The sequence below is a fragment of the Nestor notabilis genome, unplaced genomic scaffold (assembly GCF_000696875.1).
Source record: "Nestor notabilis isolate BGI_N333 unplaced genomic scaffold, ASM69687v1 scaffold7922, whole genome shotgun sequence".
In the NCBI taxonomy this organism is placed as follows: Eukaryota; Metazoa; Chordata; class Aves; order Psittaciformes; family Psittacidae; genus Nestor; species Nestor notabilis.
In genome coordinates this window covers 1-18603 of record NW_009918707.1, presented here as the reverse complement: position 1 = coordinate 18603, position 18603 = coordinate 1, and the positions used below count along the sequence as shown (strand labels likewise).

The window sequence follows — 18603 nt, the reverse complement described above, 5'->3', positions numbered from 1 at the left end:
ACGTTTCTTCCAAATTATATAGCATTTCCAGTTATGCTGGCACCTAGTCCCCTTTTTTATAAAGAAATTAATGCTTAACTCTTTGATAAACCTCAATAAACTCAAGTCAGACAAAAACATCTCAGAAGAAACAGAATGTGACAGCCCCACCTGTTGAAGATCTAACAATGACACTCATCCGCCGTCTCACAGAATCAAAACTCAAAACCTCTAATAATTCAAACCTGGAACAGAAACAGAATTATTTTTTAAACAACTCTGCTTTTCCAGATCCCTAAACTGGCTGTTACAACTTCAAGTGTATCTATCAAAACATTAATTCTAACATGGAAAATTATATTAAGTACTATGGAATGTGAACTACCACAGCATTGAACAGCAGGTTACAAATAAGAAATAGAGGAGGCCCTTAGCTTCTAATTACTTGAAACAGAATTTGTCTGCATGATGTACATAAGCATCTTTAGATGTATAGTCAATATAAATTATTTGTAAGACTAGAAACCTTGCAGTAGGGCTCTATACTGCTTATAAAGTAAGTAAATTCCTATGTATAATACCTAGGGATAGCCTTAGAACTTGAAATGCATCAGTGTTTACAAAGAAGTCTTTATTTGATATTTTTCTAATTTTGACTATTCCTATTTCCCCAAAAAGCCCACATTATTCCATAAATCTTGCTCAAGTGTTGGCTGACAAGTTATTAAACTGAAAAAATGTTTCTTTTTACTGGTTTTATATTTGCTCTTGTTTTTTACAATTTCATTTTATCCCATTTCCTTTCTGTTCTAGGAGGAAAGTATTGTGTACAGTTCTGGTGTCCTCAACATAAAAAGGACATGGAGCTGCTGGAGCAAGTCCAGAGGAGGGCCACGAGGATCATAAGAGGACTGGAGCACCTTCCTTATGAAGATAGGCTGAGAAAGTTGGGGCTGTTCAGCCCCGAGAAGAGAAGGCTGCGTGGAGACCTCATAGCAGCCTTCCCATATCTGAAGGGGGCCTAACATATCTGAAGGGGGCCTACAAGGATGCTGGGGAGGGACTCTTCATTAGGGACTCTAGTGGTAGGACAAGGGGTAATGGCTTTAAACTTAAACAGGGGAACTTTAGGTTAGATATAAGGAAGAAGTTCTTTCCAGTGAGGGTGATGAGGCACTGGAATGGGTTGCCCAAGGAAGTTGTGAATGCTCCAACCCTGGCGGTGTTCAAGGCCAGGCTGGACAGAGCCTTGGGCGACATAGTTTAGTGTGTGGTGTCCCTGCTTATGGCAGGGGGGTTGGAACTAGATGATCTTAAGGTCCTTTCCAGCCCTAACTATTCTATGATTCTATGAAAAATGAACACCAGCTCCTGTTGTACTGTTTCTGTATCATTCATCAGTTAACATACTTTTATCATTTACCACCTTACCTATTTCTTTTTATATAAAAGAGCATCCCAAACAATCCCAATCTCTTCAGGATTCATCTCTGCTATTACTTTGCTTATAAAACAGATCTGCTTGTTTAATTAGGTCATTCAGTTCTAAGTCCTTACAATCGTTTGGGATTCAAACCTGTACAAGACCACAGTGCTTTGTTCATTAAGAAGTTACAACAGATTCTAACAAGGCGTTAGATCAGGGCTATTATCTACAAACCATGATGCATTTTGGAAAAGATTCGTAATAATTATAGTACTTTCATAAGCCATCAAATGATACTGACTCCAGTTCTTTTGAGCTGAGCCATAGAAGTCTGAAATAACTTTCAGGAAAAATCCTCCATATTCCCCTAAAAGGAGGAAAAAATGCCAGCAGGGTTCCTATATTTGTGTCCAAGAATCCCTGTGTAGTTAGCAGAGTGCACATGCAGGAAGACTCAGATATATGATAGACTTAACCAGTAGACATCTACAGAAGTGGAAAGTAATTTTCAAGTATGCACACCCCACTGAACAGCTCTACTACTAAAATGTTACTGAAAATTTTACTCATATTACAGACAACAAAATTTATTCTGTGTGTCAAAAGAAAATAACAAAAAAACAGTACCTGTTTTAAATTTTATTTGAACCGGCTATAAAAATTTATGCTACAGATACTACCTTCCTGTAAATACAGATTATTTGCGAACAACAAACTGGGTACACACCATTTTCTATTAAGAAATTATTACTCACCATGTAACAAAGGGAAAGTAACCTAACCATAGTTCCTAAAACTATCAGTAAGTATCAGATTAGGTAATGAATCCCACACCACACTTTTGTTGTCATATTAGTATTTTGTATTGCATATACTGTCAAGCTAACAGATTAAGTGAAAAAATAGAACTTTTCTACCAAAATATGCAATTTCTGAACTTTTCTCAATTAAAAATTAATGTATATGGAAAGAATTATTTAAACACATCAATAAAAACTCCTCAATGAAATATCCTCGGTCTGTTTTGTTATATTTTTAACCACTCACTTCTCTATGTTATTTTCCCGATTTACAATCTCCATAAAATTGTCCTTCAGCCTTAGATAGGTGTAACCAAGTCTGTGAAATGAAACACACATCAAGAGAATGAATACAACAAATATATAATTATCCAGTTTAAGCATGTCATAAGGATTTCTCTTGAGGGTAGGAAGGGGGAATAGATGACCAAAACATGCCCCCATCAAACTACAAAACCAAAAAACCCCACGCACGAACTGGTTTTATTTGATTTATGAATATGAGTAATCATGACTGAATGTTAAGAAAATCATCGGCTGTGCTGACTTGGTGTTTCTTATTACAATTTTTGTGCTTAAACCAATTTTGAACTTCAGTGATTAGATCCATGAATTAAAAGATTATAATATCTAATTATACACATACCTCTGTATTCCCTCAACGAGAGCAACTTCATCTGGTGATGACGATATATATATGCAAGATCTTCTTGAGAGCTGGCTTTTCTTCAATCCATCTACACTGTCATCATCTTTCACCTGAACAGTGTGGCAGAGACAAAGAGCTCGGAAAAACAGTTCCTCTCTCTCCTGAAAAACAAAAGGAATAGTTGCTGTTATGTGTTACCACTTTCACGCATTGCTTTGATTACCTTCCGAAGGAAGGTCCCTAATTACTACTGTTTCTATCAGATAAAGGCAGTGTCACAGGTCACCCTAAAGGGGGAGCCAAGTCTCTCCCAGTGGTAACCACACAACTGCTCAACAGCTGCTAGTGCTACTAGCATTGCCATGCAAGCCAAGCTGCTGATGCCCAAGAGTGTAGATCTTTTGCTTCACGCGTCCTAGATGTGGCTAAAGGGTTTTTAACTTTACTTTTACTTAAACTTTGAACAAATAGTTCGATCATATACTAGGTCAATCATATACTAGTCGAGGTACAATTTTAAAAGTCCTGAGTCCAGATGGACGCAGCACCTGGAGCACAAGTCTTAACAGGGTTTACAGATTTTAGTTCATTAGGCAGCTTGAATATCTTTAAAAGCTATATAAAACATAGGAGTGTGGACATTTTGGCAGCTGGAGCAAACAATTTGTATGAAGTCTCAGATGGTTTGGTAATGACAGCTTTCTGACATCAGAAAAAGATTTCTATTTCATGGGTACCTGACTGTATTTTACTTGTCACTTCGTGTCCAAATCTTACTCTTCTGTGCTGTTCAATACAAACTGACTGTGTTATTAGAATTCCAAGATAAAAACACAGCATACCTTGGCACCCCATTCTGAGGGCCATGGGTGAGAGCCATAAGGCTGCTGAATTACAACATATTTTAAGAGGCCTTGTTTTGCCATAGTGAAGGGTACGGCCAAACTATGATTGGAGACTGTACTGATATATTTAAAAATATGTTGACTGTCCTTTGGCTATGATTATCCTGCCCATTTACAACCTGCTCATCAGTTGACATGTGAGATCTCCTTAACTTTTGCCTAACTTTGCTTTAAACAACAAGAAAGCAGCAGCAGGTACACACTGTGTATAACACATTTCAGTTTTGGATATATTAAGTCACATTTAAAAGTAATTTAATTTGATCATAAACCATTCTCTGGCCACATCTTCACTCAGTGATGACTGTTTGCCTTGAACACTCATTTTCACCCTTGAGGAGTTTCCTGCCTTGCTCTCCTTATTACAGCTAATGTTAAATGTAAACCAGCTATTACATTTCTTTAGCTACTAAACAAAGACAGTTCTGTATTTTGGGGGTTTATTTAATTCAGTATTACAGCTGCAGTAAGTTGGGAAACCTCCCATTAAGTCTTCAAATCTTTGTCTAAACTGGGAAATGAAAATGTCTGTGTTGTGATGCATCTCTTGCAATTATCTTTGATTAGTGTAATTCAAGAATGTTATATTTCTAATATTCCCTTCACATCAGCACAGTTCAACTTTCATGTTTCATTAGAAAAACCAGGAACAAGTCACAATACCTTTCCACTTCCTCCTGGAGAAGAATCAATCATATCAATGCCTGTACAATCGTGGAGAATCTGGCCATTGCAGATAACATGTGGCACATAAACGTGCCCTTCAATGCAACATTCAACAAATTCCATGTTGTTCTCAGTTAATGTTCCTGTTTTATCTGTGAAGACATACTCAATCTGCAAATAAGCACAAATTAAAAACAGCATAAAAATATGAACAGAGATTTTCCAGCATCTCTTAACAAAACTTAAGACTGTTACTGGGTTACACCTTCCTTTAAAGATCCTTATGCAGGCTCTTTTGGAAAAAAACAGACAATTTCTTTTGGGAGTCATCTTGCACAGAAATGTGGGCCTGGAAAGATTTTATCACACAAGACTTTCAGCAAAGCTATCTTCTGCCTCGTAACACATATAAATAATGTGTTTAACCTACTTTCTCTCTTCTCTCAAGCTCCTTTTTTTTTTTTAATTGTTTTCTTGCTCCAAGACAGATTTATGGAAACAATATGCACACGAATTCAATTCCCCAAGGATCATTATTTAATGTACATGCCTGGATTTGGATCGGTTTCTGTCAGAACGGTCCTTCGGGTAGTATTAGAATTCCCCACTACAATTACATGAGTTTAAGTGAGGATTCTGGACTAATGGCCATATGCAGTTCTATACCTGGGCAATGTTACTGCCCTGGAAATATTCCTTTTGTATCAATATTGACTTTTTAATATTTCAAGCTGAAAAAATAAACCCTAACAATTTTAAAATAAAAACTTACAGTAGAAAAGGCTGAAAAAACCTTATGATTTGTTGATATTTACCTGTCCCAACTCTTCATTGAGGTCAGAAGTATTCACCAGTGGTCCTTCACCTGTGTCCTCATCAAACATTTCCTCGTCCCATGTAAGGAAGTAAGAACCAAGAAATTTCTGCATTTCCACAGTGACATACATAGATACAGGAATAATGTAGTTGAAAAGAACCATGAATGCAAGGAAATCTGTAAAAGCTCGAAGAAACTGCCAAAGCAACAAGATGAAAACATTGATTTTTCAGATACCATCAAAGCCCAAAAGATGACTACATACATTTGCAGATTACTTTTTTTCTATAAACATTCAAACAGTAAGCAACACCTTTCACAGCTCACAGTTCAACACAAATGTATACCTTCATGATATATAACATCACAACTAATACGGCATAAAGAAAAAAAACTTTTTAAATTTTGCATTTTTCTTTACAGGTGTAGAGTACAGTTAGACATCATTGTTGCAAATTCTAGAGCAACTTATGAGAGTGGTGAACACCTGTATGAGAACAAGGAAAATGGTAAAATGTACATTCACAAATTACCAGAAAAGTAACATAAACCTGCAGCAACTCATTCAAGGGTTACCAATTATATAACTTTCAGGCAGCATTTAATTAATAAATAAAGGGTTTCCCTTCCTTCTCTCAACACAAGTAAAATGTGTGCATATAACCTGGCTCAGTTGTTTCAGGGGTGGAGACTTGTGGAGGCATAGTCAACCTGCTAAGCAGGCTGAGATGGTGCTACTGGTGGTAATGAGAAATCCAGAACATACCTGGCTAGTGTGTACCCATCAAGCCTTTAGGTTAACCAAGAAAATTCTCCCCTAGACTAACTGGAAGGATATCAGTGAAATAATATTGTGCTTCCTGTAATGCTGGGCTCAGCTCATTACTTTGGATCATGCGGGTGTCCATTCTGGACTATGTCCTTGCTCCGGTAGGGTCATCGGACACTGGCAACACTCTTCTGCGTCTCTAGTGCTCATGACTAAGTTACAGAGCTATATGAAACTAAGCTTTTAAGGGGTACTGTTACAGAGATTCCCACAGCGGGTTCTTTTGAACACATCTGTTACATGATTGCCAACAGTTGTCAGATACCTTTCAGTCCTATATTTGTCTGCAAGAGGTCAGTTCTTATATTAAACCAGGCATTTTCTCATCAGTTAAATTCATACATACAACTTAAGCGCAAAAATTTAATATACGATCTTTCTACAAATACACTATCATCACTGCTAGCAAACAAAAGCAACATTTTATGATGGGTAAGTAAGCAGGCTGTATACACTTTTCAGTAGGATTCTTACACATTACAGGTTTAGTAAAACATTTTTGGTATTTAAATGTATTTCCATACCAAATTTCTTTTCCTTTCTGGCTCTGTTTTTTGATTATACCATGGCTCATCACGAAATGGTTCACTCTGCCAGACATACTTCAGGACAGTATTTATCAGTGCTTTACTGATGAGGATACAGAGGTATACAATAAGGAATACATTCATTGATCTAGGGGAGGAGGGGGAAAAAAGAAAAAGTGAGAATTCCATTAGCGTATAAACTACAGTTTTATATTAAAAGATGTTATACTTGTGCTTCAGCCTAACACTTGCTGCAAGTGATGTTATGTAACTTTTCTACAGCATTTTCCCAACACAGAAAAATATTACTGAGGATCATTTTCTATTCAAAATGTACACTGTTGTAATTGTTTTCCAAAATGTGTCTGACACCTTACCAAACCTAGTACATTAGTGAAAACAATAGCATTGATGGAAACATAACAGAATAACCAGACATGTATCTGCAGACCTTTTTATGCCATTTGTCTGAAGTGATATAAAAACACTCACATAAGCACTTTCATAGAATATAAATCTCCTGAGAACATTTTGCTGTGTGGCTGTAATGGTTTAACTCTTTCTAGACAGATCTAAAAAAAGAAAGAGCAAGAACACTTCACATTTAAAATTATATTTTTATTGATAATGGGCATGAACTAGAAGCCATGGATTATACATCAATAACAACAGAAAGAGACATATCATCAATGCTTGGTCACTGTGTAAGAGAAGGGCTGTCAGCTAGTGAGTACATCTTGCCTTAATCAACATCTTTATTTTCTTACGAGGCTGGACACCTTACTCAGAACTGATGATTTCAGATAGCAGAGTTGGACTGAAGAATACTTATCTCTTTTTAAAAAAGTAAGCAACCAATGTCAGCTCATTCCTTGAGGATAGCAGTGTCTTCCTTTCCCATCACATATGCCTGTTGGAACTTTTAATTTTAGCTAACCCCTGAAAACCCTGCCACAGACAGGCTTTGTGTTACTGAAGTTGATCCAAAGTAAAGTGCATTGAAAAAATTGTTTTTACTGAACTGAAGACAAACTGTAAGTCCCTCTACCTCTAATGAAACATACACATTTAGTAAAATTAAAAAACAAGAAAATCCCCTTTTATTCACCATCTGAACATGAAGTTTTCCACCCCCAAAATAAATATTAGAAATTTTACTTTTCTACAGCAGATCGTTTCTGTGATTTTGCCTGGTAATTTAATGCCATCTTAGTTTCCATGCCAGTGTAGATAGCAACACCTGAAATTAGACAACTTGTTTTACTAACAGTTACACAGTACAACAACTTCTTAAAAGCACAATTCACTAGATTATTATACTCCATTATTTCTTTAATTTTCTGTAGTCTGAAGAAAAAGAACAAATATCTGGATGACACTCAGAAACTAGAAATAGTTTTAATAAAGAATAACTTTAATAAAGTTCTTAGAGGGAAATTTTAAACAGCATTTACATCCCATTTCAGAGTTACAGTTCCCAATCACTAAAACGTTGCTATGTATCAAAGCCAATCCAAATCTGGGTTTTGAATAAAACACCCTGCATTTTTAAGTTCTCTTTTGTGGCTATAATTTTAGAGTCTGAGTCATATATGGTGAAAGAAAATCCAGATAGGGCTAAACTACAGGATACATCCAAGAAGAATAAAAGGCAGCCATCAATTTTGCTTGCTTCAGGAAAACTTTATAATTCATGAAAAGAGTAATCTTCTGATATTACAGATTTCCTGTTGAGAACACAGATCAACAGACTAAACCTCAGAAGACTGAATACAGCAACTAAAAAAAGCTGTAAACAAGATGATGGACTTACAGTAGTTAAGCAGGCACACCTGTACATTGCTAAATATTCAGGATATGGATTGTGCTGGAGTAACAGCAGATGCTGCATGTGTAAGGCAGACCAGAAACAACCACTCATTAGGAACATTTCTGCCCGATTACTCAAGATAACAGAAATATTAAAACCATTTTCTGAAATTTACAGAAATACTTCCTACAAACTAATTCTATTAGTTCACCTATTTTAGACTACAACTAAAAGCAGAGAGAGCAAGTTTAAACTAATACATACTTTTTGCACTCTATTTGGAGAAAAAGTTGCAAGATTTTGGTAGTTTAGGCTAAGTAGTTCATGGCTATCATTGCTTTTTCTTGGGAGTATGGAAGTCATAAATAATAAAGGATGATTTGGATCCTTGTTCCTTTTGTCCACCGATAAAGACTGTCTTGTTACAGTGGAACTACTACTCCCATTAAAAACTCTCTTGAAGAATTTAAAATATAAAAAAATAATAAAAAAAAAATCTCAGTTTATACTTCCTATTTCTGCTAAAACATGCAACATTTTCTATGGAATGAAGACAATTTGTACACCTAAAGTATACTTGCTAACAAAAAATCTAATTTTGATCAGGAACTTAAGTGGATTTACTTAACACTTGTTTAAGTGTTGTTTTTTGATCAGCCATGTTTATATCTGGTTGGGGTGTCTGTTTCAACAAACGAGCAAAACAGATATAAGAGTTTGCAACAGGCTTGTTAAATACTTCGGGACAACATCAATTCCCCCTGCCTGTTCAAAAGCTGTATATTTACGTGAAGTTGCGTCGTCTTCTTGAGTCACCTTCAGTAATCCTTAAAGACTAAACAATAAAGTCCTCCTCCCAAAAACTCTCTATAGTCATTATACATTATTAATAGTTACTTCATGGCAATTACAACAGCAGTAAACCTCATTAAAAAGTTGTAAACCAAGTGACTCAATAGAAATCATATGGTCAGTAGTAACTGTAGGGTTGCAACCTTGTTTAATGCTTGCTTATTACTTCACAGTCCATTCAAATAATCAATAGAAATATTTACCAAAGATTTTTTCTGTATTCTTTAAAGTGGCTCCTCTAAGAAGCAGATTTTCGGATCCTAATGGCCTGCAAAAGATAAGTGTTACAAAATAAAAACATTTAGAGAGAAACAGCAGACCTTAGTGGAAGCCACATAAAAGAGGAAATTAGTTTTACTCAAATATTTTTACTTTGTGTAACAAAATTCCTATGCATTTAAAGCTTTCAGTTAAAACTAAAACTACACAGAGATGCCTAAAATTAAGCTCATAATTTCACAATTCAAGTCTTAAACCAATGTATCCAAGAACCACATATGTAGGTATCTAAATAAAGACCCATGATTCTAATTGTAAGGTGCTTATTTTAAAAAACACTGATCAAGTCTTTTTTAGGCTTATATAAACTATAGTGTCACACGTTCGAATTACTTATTAAGGGCAATACATTCTTCCATTTTATTTTAAGTGTAAATAGTATATAAGGTATTGTTTGATATTTACTGAATATAGGTGAAATTTGAGAAATTGAGAAATAAGAAAATTAATGTAAGGATCCCCATGCAATTTAAAATAATACGTAATACAAATCACCATATAAGTGCAAAACCAAGGACTACTTTATAGGCAGAAAGCATGTAGAATTATCAGACTATGTATACAGTAATGGGAAAAACCCAAGAAGTTCAGTATTTTTTAATGTTTTTCAAAGTGTTCTTGTGGTACGAAAACCTTCAAAATCAAGAAACTCTAAAGACAAAAAAAAACCCCAGCCAGGCTGTAAAACCTGAAACTAGTTCCATTTAAACCAGTGGAGTGATGTTATATGAATGTCTTGGATTATAAGACATTATAACCCAATATAGTAAAAAAATACCCATTGCTCTAATAGTGCTGTCCAAGAAATACAAGTCTTAATGCCACAGACTTTCTTCTCTAGTTATATACAGATCAATCTATTGCTGTTGAGATTAGAAAGGTATTTTTTGCTTATTTTCCTGTCCTCTCCCACCCAAGTTCATTTTCAAATGTGTTAATCTTTAAAGAGAAATAAATTAAAAAAAAAAAAAAAAAACCAAAACAGTTTTCAGAGCAGACTGTGATAGAAATCACACATGTACAGACACACATGTACACCACCCACAAACTGGAGTCAAGGTATATCACCCGAGTGAGAAGCTTTCCCTCCTATTGCTTTGCCTCTTTGTAGCAAGGACCTGAACAAAATAAGGTACAGTAAGTCTCTTCCTTGCTGGTAGACAGAAGATCCTAGGCAGAAAATACAGGAAGACTCATGCCTCTTTTGACTGCTTCATTTTTTCTTCTTTATTTTGCTGGACAAGCAATGTCCTGAGCTACAGACTGCTCCTTGAGCAGCAAGCACTGCATTCCCTTCAGGATAAAGCCTATTTGAACAGGAGGCAGACCCTTCTAGATGCCAGACCCAGGGTAGCAGATCATCACGTCCTACACAACATACAAAATGAATTTCCCTGGATGACGCCTTCCCAAAGACACAGAACACTAGATGTTTTAGAAAAATGCACAAAAAACCCTACCAAAACTATACATCATGTTGGTCATGTTAAAACTCTTAAATTTCTAAGAAGAAAAAAATCAGAGAAATACACAAGTGATACTATTCATATTGTTTAGTGCACTACCAGGATCTCATGCTAATGGAGCAGTATTGTACGAGCACTTTCAAAATCCTATCAACATAATTTATAAACTAAATACACGTCAAATAAAATTGTAGCTGAATAAAGACAAAAATATAAATAAGATAAATCTGATTGAAATATGAAATACGAAATAAGTCTGGAAACTTCTAAGAGAAAAACATTCTATTAATAAGACAAGGCAGCACATTGTTGGTGAACCAAAAGTAATGTTCACTATTGATATCTATTCAAACCTTGTTGTGTTTTAACCCCAGCCAGCAACTAAGCCCCCCACTCCCCCCCTCCCTCAATGGGGTGGGGAGAGAATCAGAAACGTAAAACCGAGAAAACTCATGGTTTGAGACAGAGACAGTTTGATAGGTAAAACAAAAGCTGTGCACAGAAGCAGAGCAAATCAAGTAATTCATCCACTACTTCCCATCAGCTGGCAGGTTCAGCCATCTCCAGGACAGCAGGGCTCCATCACACATAACAGTGACTTCGGAAGACAAATTTCCCCTGAACATTCCCCCCTTTCTCCTTCTTCCCCCAGCTTCACATGCTGAGCATGATGCCACGTGGTCTGGGATACCCCTCTGGTCATTTGGGGTCAGCTGTACTGCCTGTGTCCCCTCTTAATATCTTGTGCACCCCCAGCCTGCTCACTGGTGGGGTGAGAGGTAGAAAAGGCCTTGACCCCGAATTATCAACACTGTTTCCAGAACAAATCCAAAATATAGCCCCAATACCAGCTACTATGAAGAAAATTAACTCTATCCTGGCCAAAATCAGTACAACCTGGAAACATTTAAGTGTGTAAAAACTGGATTTTCCCTACCTTGCAGTAGGCTCATTCCTATCATGGTAAACATTTATTCGACCAACAAATCTGCAAGGGAAGTATACAAGTAGCTTAACAATATTGCTAATTTGTGTATTATTATGCATGTATGTCCAAATATTTCAGTTTAATGTACATTACATTACAGATATATATACACCACACATACATGTTTAAAAGAAAAAGAAAATTACTCTCACTCCCAAAAGATACATGTAAGAATAGATTTGAGAAATATTTTCTACAAAGTATTTATTACAGCGAGCACTCTCCAGTTGAACAAACTCTGATTACCCAGAACATAAACAAGAACATGGAGATACATGAAACAGAAAAATACACAGAACAGTAAGCAAATTTAAAGTTTCCATATAAAAAGAAGAGATTCTAAAATTAGAACTAAATATTCTAAGTAGACCCATTAACAAGAAATAGCAAGAAATCTTATTCCCTAAATTACCTGAGGTAAGCCAGTGTAATTACTATCCTTTACGAAACCTAAAACCTACAATTGAGTTTAAAACAAAAGTGTAAGGCAAATAAGCAATTTTCTCTCTGAATATCTCTAAGTACATTTTATCTGTATGTGGTTGGTTGATGCTGAATAGCAACTAAGCACACACTAGCCTCTTGCTCATTCCCTTCCCATCTGGAAAGGGGAGAGAACTGGAAGAGCAAAAGCGAGATAATGACAGATTAGTAAGTGAAGGAAAAAATACAAGTGACACAAAGACAAGCACTCACCACCTCCCATGAGCAAACCAATGCCCAGCCAGTCTCCAAGCAACAGTTACTTTTGAAAAACTACTCCCTTGCTAGTTTTATTGCTGAGCATGACATTATACGGCACAGAACATCCCTCTGGTCAGCTGAGGTCAACTGTCCTGGCTGTGTCCACTCCCAGCCTCCTGCCCACCCCCGGCCTACTTGCTGGAGGGGCAGAGTGAGAACCAGAGAAAGCCCTGACACTGCACAAGCACTTTTCATCAACAGCAAAAACACTGGTGTGTTATTAACACCGGTTTTGTTACAAATCAAAACCACTACACCGCATGGGCTGCTATGAAGAAAATCAGCTACCTTCCAGCCAGACCCAGTATGCTGTATTTGCAATATCACAGTCTAAGTGGATAACCTCAAATCAAAACAGACTAAGACAGACATTTGCATTCTGGATGGTAGAGGAAACTGGGGAGCTGGTGGGTCTGTTACCCTGAAAATGAAACCTCCCAGGCTCAGAGAACTGGCAACCTGTCTGCTGAGAGAATATACAACACAATAGAGCCACATCTAAAGACACTGTAGAGTTTGCTATGATGCATCATGATGTAAAAAGACCATGTGCCTTTGGAAAGAAAGATTTGCCACTGTGGTTTGTTGAGCACTAAAGTGCCAAGCAAAAAGTAGCAGAGATAGAAATTGTCTACCAATACATATTCTCATTATTTGTATGTGCTGAAAGCACAAAAACAAGTGAGGGTGCCACAGGCAACCTCTCCATGTTGCAGAATATACTCTCACCCCCTGAAGACTTGTCACAAACTATATGTGACATGGGACTCTGACACACAGACTAAGTAAGGGTGCCAATGTCAAGAAATGTATTAAACATTAGTAAAGCTTAATTTCTTTCTTATTTTTTACATTAAAAAACCCCCAGAAGTTGTAAAATTTTTGTCACGCACACAAATGGACTGCTTTGTGCACCTCTCTTTGGAGACCACCGCCCTATAGCAGACCAGTGAACTATCTGCAAGAAAAGAGCATGGATGGAGGACTAACCTGACTTCAAGCTCACGCTGGGACCCACTCTAATGATCCAGAAGCAGCCAGTATATTTTCATTATGATGTTCTTATAATTTATTGTTAAGGAATATTAAATAAAATGGGTAAGAATTATTTTCTTACTTATAAAGGTCAGGCTGAGGTTGTTCACATTCAATGGTAGCATGTAGTGCATCGATTTCTTGTTCATTGTGAAATGCCTTTGTATCTTGAACAGCATAGTGAGTCTGGAACAAATATCAAGGTGTAAATAATAAAGGACAGATACAGGTGTAAATGAAATAAAAAGGGACAGATATAGAAGACATTAATCTGTACATATACTTCAGTTCAGCATGAAACAGATTTATTAACTTTTATGTAAGAGCTCATAGTTCAAGTGAGATGCACCTTCAAAAGCTCTTAAGTGGCCATCATCTTACATTACATGCAAGTACCTTGCAGTGTAGTCACTAATCAGGTCACCATGAAAGCATTTAAGTACAAAACAGTTTGTGCATTATCTCTGCAATCTGCATGCCTATACTGGACACAAACTCACAAATACATACATTTTTAAACTTTCCATAAATTGATACTTTAAGAGAAATGAAGTCAACTGGCAGAAACCACAAGTTAGTTTATCTGCTCACACATGTAAGCATGCAGCCACATGTGAAAAATTAAAAGCAGGCTTTGCCTCAGAAAGAAAATTTAGAACATTTAATTACTTTATGGCTGGATTCACCATCCAGACTAGCTGTTGTAACAAAACATGTTCCATCTTCTCTACTACTTGATAGAAATATTAAGTCACATGGGAATGTTTCATCTTCTTTTACCATTACAATATCTCCAACCTAAAGAAAAGATACAACAGAAAATGCATTTATCATTTATGTAGCAGCCCAATTTTCAGATTTCAAAACCTAGGTTCACTCAAACATTTTGAGAATTCATCCATTTTTATTTACACCACAATTCTACCACAGGAGTAAAAAACTACAGGAATATTTCAAAAACTGAATTACACCTTGTGGAATGACTGAGGTCTGCTGTGTACTATATTTCTTTTCAGAATAAGCATTTTGCAAGTACTGTCTTATTAAGTTTTGCAACTTTATTTTAAAAATGGAAGATACTACCCTTGTTTTAAGACTAAATACAACAAAATATTATTTTAAAAACAGCTGGAGAATTGAGCTACTTTTGTTGGCTCTCGAGGATAAGCATTTAGCTCTGAAAATTATTAGAGATAGCTGAAAAAGCTATGAATTCCAAGTCTGGCAATGATAATGGGATATATTTTCAGCAGAATTTATGACTATAATTCCATCCTATTTTTATCCATATTTAAAGATGAGCAAATTAATCTGTATTCATGCAAACAGGTAAAATTTACAGAGTGTTTGAGTGTCAAAGAACAGCAAACCAACTATAAATTCAAAATAGTACTCTAAAACATTCATCTGAGAAAAAAGTCTTTGCTACATTTTTGGGGGGTCATCTTTTTCAAAGGATTATAAGAAAAAAAAGAAAAGGAAAAATGGCATAGGTTGCCGAGGGAGGTTGTGACATCTCTACCCTTGGAGATAATCAAAAGCTGTCTGATCCTGGGCAACCAGCTCTTGGTGATCCTGCTTGAGCAGGAGGGGTTGGACCAGATGACCTCAAGAGACGCCTGCAAAACCCAACTGGTATGTGATTCAGTGAAAAAGAAACCTCATCTTTAATCAAATGTCCACAGGCTTTAGGTGCATAACAGTCTACCTTTACATGTTCTAGTCCATTTTCTTGCTTAATACATGTTCAAGGATTTTATCCAGACACTTATCCAGATATTTACAGATATCCCTTTTCATGCAAATATTTCTTAATGCCTGTCTCCTATCATCTAATTGCTCAAAATACAATCTCTGAAATGCAAAGAATAGGGGAGAAATTGAGAAAATATAGGCAACAGATTACTTAATGGAATACAAATTCCAGTTATGTGGTACTTTATTTGGAATATTTAACTGTTTAGTTACATACATGGAATACTCAGCATGTGATTGTCTGCATTTTTTTTTATTACCAGGAAGCCCTAGGCAGAAGCTATCACACTCAAAGGGAAGGTCACATCAGAAAGGCATCAGCAGAAAGGCTGTGAACACCATAGAGCCATTTATGCCCAAACAAGGCAAAGCAGAAAAAGATATCTCTAACAAAGATACCAGAAATAAGGAAAATTCCAAACAAATAACTATCAAATTCGCTGAGTTCTAAAGAGAATAATAATGAAAAGAATCAAAGGCCAACAAAGAGACTGTGATCTGATAAGTAACAAAGAAAGTATTCTGAATGTGCTGTATAGATATGTATGCATATGCATATGTTGTACACATAGGACATATAAGTGGTGTTGAGTATGATAATCTGTCTTAAATACATCATTAATGTGCATAGCCATAGAGGACTGAAAACAGAGAGAAGACAAATCATAAATGAAAAACTGGAGTTAAAGAATGGAAAATTAACAGAACAGTTATGAGAGGAGTTAACAAGATAAAATACAAACATATCTAGCTTATAAAATTTACTCAGTGGCATTACATTAAAAATTAGTATACTATTAGTCTCATCTCAATGAAATGTAATAAATGCTACAACATCATCATCCTACATATCTGTATAATTTTTTCTCCCAGAAGCGTGAAGTAAACCCTGACTGTTAAATCATAATTACTTACTCTTAATTTTCGGCTTTGCTTTCTAACCAGTTTACCATGTTGAATGAAATGAACAGGGTATTGGTTCATTGCATTGTCAGCTTTATGTCGAAGCCAATCTTCATAACCCTAGAAAACAGTGAAATGGAAGGACACAGTGATGCGCATTTGGCTATAAAGACACAGAACACCTCTTGCTTGCAACAAAACAAACCAAACAAATAGAGATTATCCTTGATCAAGATACAGGGAGGGAAAGGTGGGGAAGGGGGAAAAGAATATATTCTCACTAGAACAAATGAAACTGTGATACACATTAGTCATGTTGAACACTTACAAACAAGAATGTTCATGGTTAAAATCAGTCAACAAAATTACATTTTTAATTAAGACATTCTGATGAATAGGGATGTTTACAATGTGTAGAATGATTTCTGGTGGTTAAGTGATTATCTCTTGCTCACGCTCTATTGACTCCTGAGTGAGTGCAAAGTACTTCTAGAAGCGGATGCCAGGAAGATAGAGGCGTAGAAATATATTTTGGAAGACTGGGACTCCATAATGAAAGATGATTAAGTAATGACATAACTGAAGGTGGTCATTATTTCCTGACTGTTATACACTTGCTACACTTTTTAACCCTATATACAACATATATCAACCTGAAGAATTTTGTTTTAGGAGACTGCAGAATAACCTATTTTCATCACTCAAATGCTACATACAGAAACAGACAAAGTAAAGGACAGGGAATCTGCAAGTTTCCATTCAAAATGTGTTGCTGTGGGATAAAGACTGGGACCAAAAGACACCAGTGGTTCCACACTCACTTTTACATCTAACTCTCTTGAGTACATTTGAAAATTCAATGCAGAACAAAAGCATAACTGCCTTGGATGATCTCAGAGATAATCTGGGAACACACTTTATAACTTAAGTGTAATATACCTCCAGGAGCTTGTGCAGCTTATCAATCAGGTCTCAAAATCTGTACCAGTTGCTGGGAGGAAGACTCCAGGAGATAGACAGAACTGCAGTACTAGGCACAGCACATCATGGCTTTGGTAGGCCTTGGTAGGCCACTACCAAACTAGAGTAAAACTCTAGAGTGCAACACTTAAAATATTAAGTGTGAAAGCCACACCTAAAATACTAGCTATTCCATGTATCGCAGCTTTTGCTCACCAGCAAGAGCTGAATTCTACAATGGAATATACTCAATTGTATATAGTTAGCGCTGTAAATATGACAATACTGCTCTTCCTAGTTTCTTTGAAAACTAATGAAGGAAAAGTCTGCATTTAGCATAAAGACTGTAAAGGTAATAAGTTACTCTATTCAGGGATAACCAAAATTATCCTCTGTTCTGGGTCTGACTGGAATGGAGTTCACTTTCTTCACAGTTCCCTATATGCTGCTGTGCTTTGTAATTGGGGCTAAAACAGTCTTAGTTACACCCCAGTGCTTTGGATACTGCTGAACAGTGCTTGCACCAGCATCAAGGTTTTCTCTCCAACCTCCCTCCACACTAAAAAAAGAGGCCAGTTGACTGGGGGTAGTGGGCAAGGGGCTGGGAGGGGGACACTGCCTGGACAGCAGACCCAAACTGACCAAGGGGATATTCAATACCATATGAAATTGTGCTCTGCAAGAAAAACTCAGGGAAAGCAGGCAGAAGTGGGTCATTTATGGTGATGGGATTTGTCCTCCTAAGCAAGCATATGTGCTGAAGCCTTACTTTTCTGAAAGTGACTGGACATCTGCCTACCAATGGGAAGTAGTATATGAATACCTCATTTTGCTTGGCTTGTGTGCATAGCTGTTGCTTTCCCTATTAAAGTGTGACTAACATGACACACAAGTGTCTTCACTTTCCCTCTTATCTTCCACAGAAGAAGGGAGTGAGAAAAAGGCTGGGGAGGCGTTTGACTGCTCTCCAGGGTCAACACACCGCATCCTCATTTTTATTAGTCATTACTTTAATCATCAAATCTGTCACAGGTATGTAAGAAATACAGTCTCTTCTTTACAAGTGTTGATCTAAAGTAAGGAGCACTTTGACCTAGAAACTGTCTTAATGTTAAACTACTTAATGGATTATTTTTTTTTCCCCAAAAGATAACATTTATTGGAAGCACGACATAAGAGATCTTTCTTATTGTCGTGGTTCAAGCCCAGCCGG

The 18603-nt window shown here is 36.5% G+C and overlaps 1 protein-coding gene across 1 annotated transcript in view; it reads right to left on the bottom strand.

Moving 5' to 3' along the window:
• The window catches only part of ATP11A (ATPase, class VI, type 11A), a gene marked incomplete at its 5' end in the record, with an annotated part of 40775 nt that extends 24225 nt beyond the window's left edge, over positions 1–16550 (bottom strand). Inside the window, 12 exons of the mRNA XM_010009860.1 lie at positions 151–224; positions 2453–2524; positions 2852–3015; positions 4423–4596; positions 5241–5438; positions 6596–6746; positions 7757–7838; positions 9464–9528; positions 11943–11993; positions 13855–13958; positions 14442–14570; positions 16443–16550. Of these exons, the coding sequence (XP_010008162.1) occupies positions 151–224; positions 2453–2524; positions 2852–3015; positions 4423–4596; positions 5241–5438; positions 6596–6746; positions 7757–7838; positions 9464–9528; positions 11943–11993; positions 13855–13958; positions 14442–14570; positions 16443–16550 (1372 nt within the window). The remainder of the gene's footprint in view (positions 1–150; positions 225–2452; positions 2525–2851; positions 3016–4422; positions 4597–5240; positions 5439–6595; positions 6747–7756; positions 7839–9463; positions 9529–11942; positions 11994–13854; positions 13959–14441; positions 14571–16442) is intronic.
• Positions 16551–18603: the final 2053 nt, after the last annotated feature.